This window comes from Chaetura pelagica, unplaced genomic scaffold (genome assembly GCF_000747805.2).
Source record: "Chaetura pelagica isolate M959 unplaced genomic scaffold, ChaPel_1.0 scaffold625, whole genome shotgun sequence".
NCBI classification, from domain to species: Eukaryota; Metazoa; Chordata; class Aves; order Apodiformes; family Apodidae; genus Chaetura; species Chaetura pelagica.
The window spans coordinates 39,695-41,058 of NW_009953499.1; the positions used below are offsets into that span (position 1 = coordinate 39,695).

At 63.8% G+C, this 1,364-nt stretch overlaps 1 protein-coding gene across 1 annotated transcript in view; it reads right to left on the minus strand.

The window, feature by feature from the left end:
• Positions 1 to 1,364, minus strand: part of PLEKHM1 (pleckstrin homology domain containing, family M (with RUN domain) member 1) — a 53,559-nt gene that overhangs the window by 12,915 nt on the left and 39,280 nt on the right. Inside the window, 1 exon segment of the mRNA XM_009999329.1 lies at positions 583 to 623. Coding sequence (XP_009997631.1) covers positions 583 to 623 — 41 coding nt within the window.

Genomic DNA, 1,364 nt, shown 5'->3' on the forward strand with positions numbered 1-1,364 from the left:
TCGCGCTCGTGCCCGCGCTGGGCTCGTCTCGACTCGCCCTGGGTTTCCTGGTTGGAAAGTGGGGCCGGGCCCGGCACTGGGTGCCCGTCCCCCCCGGAGTTGGGGGGTGCTGGGGGGGGCCCCACCGGTTTCCTCCCCTCGGGCAGGACGGGAAGAGGACAACGGTGGAAGGGAAACGGCTCCTCTGGAGGGTCCTGCCGCAGGAAGGGCCTTGCCGGGATCTGCCGGATCCAGCATCGCTTCCCCTGGCAGGGGGATGGGACCCCCACAATGGGGGGGCCCCACGGGAGCTGCGCTGCCCTGGCTCCTGCCCCCCTTCCCAAGGAGCCCCGTGGGGGTCTCCGTGCCCATGGGTGCAACCCAAGCCCTGCCAGCTCCAGGGGGAAGAAGAACGGGAGATGCCGACAGCGGCGGGAAGCGGATGGGCAGGGAACGTGGGGAAGGGTCCCCCAGTCACCCCCCAAACCCAGGAGGATGGACGGGCAGGGAGGCCAGAGGACAGGCAGCAATCCTGCCCCCCAACCCGCCTCCCCCGGGGGCGGGCAGCATCAGGTGGGACGTGGGAGAATCAAACCCCGGCGACGGTTTCGCTCGTTCTTTAAATAAACTTTTAATCCGTTTTGCTTGGGGAGGAGGGGAGAGGAGAATAAAATTTCTTCCCGAGGTTAAAAGCAGCAGGTGGGGAGGAGCAGCCTGGCCGGGCCCTCCCTGCTCTGCCCGGAGGCCACGGGGATGGGTGGGCTCCGGGTGGGCTCCGGGTGGGAGATGCTCGCCCGGCTCTGGCGCCCGTGGGCCCTAAAGGCACAAGAAGTGTCACCTCGTCCCCTCCCCAGGTGGCTGCTGGCACCCCCCGGTGCAGGCCAGCTTGTGCAAAATCCCCAGGTAAAAAAAATACCCTTTGGTTTTTCTTCTGTTGGTGTTTTTTTTGTGGTTTTTTTTTTTAATGTGTTTTTTTTTGTTGTTGTGTTTTTGTGTGGGTTTTTTTTCCCAATATCGAACACCCTAAAAAAACTAGACCTTTCATCCACGTCAGTTTTCCCCACCCCGGAGCTGGAAATCCCGACTGACACCCTGGCAAGTCACTGGGTTTCCCACCGGGAGGGTAAGGAGAAGGTTTTGGCACCAGGAGGGCAGCTCAGAGCGTCCCCCAGCAGCACCGGTGAGTGTTGGGGACACACACAGAGAGCCCTGCAGCCCCCCCTGCTCTGCCCTGGGTGGGGCAGAGGGTCCCTGGGTGGGTGAGAGGGTCCCTGGGGGGATCAGAGGGTCCCTGGGTGGGCAGAGGGTCCCTGGGTGGGTCAGAAGGTCCCTGGGTGGGCCAGGAGCACCCACGCTGTGTGTCCCCAGGGCTGGTGCAGGGTCAG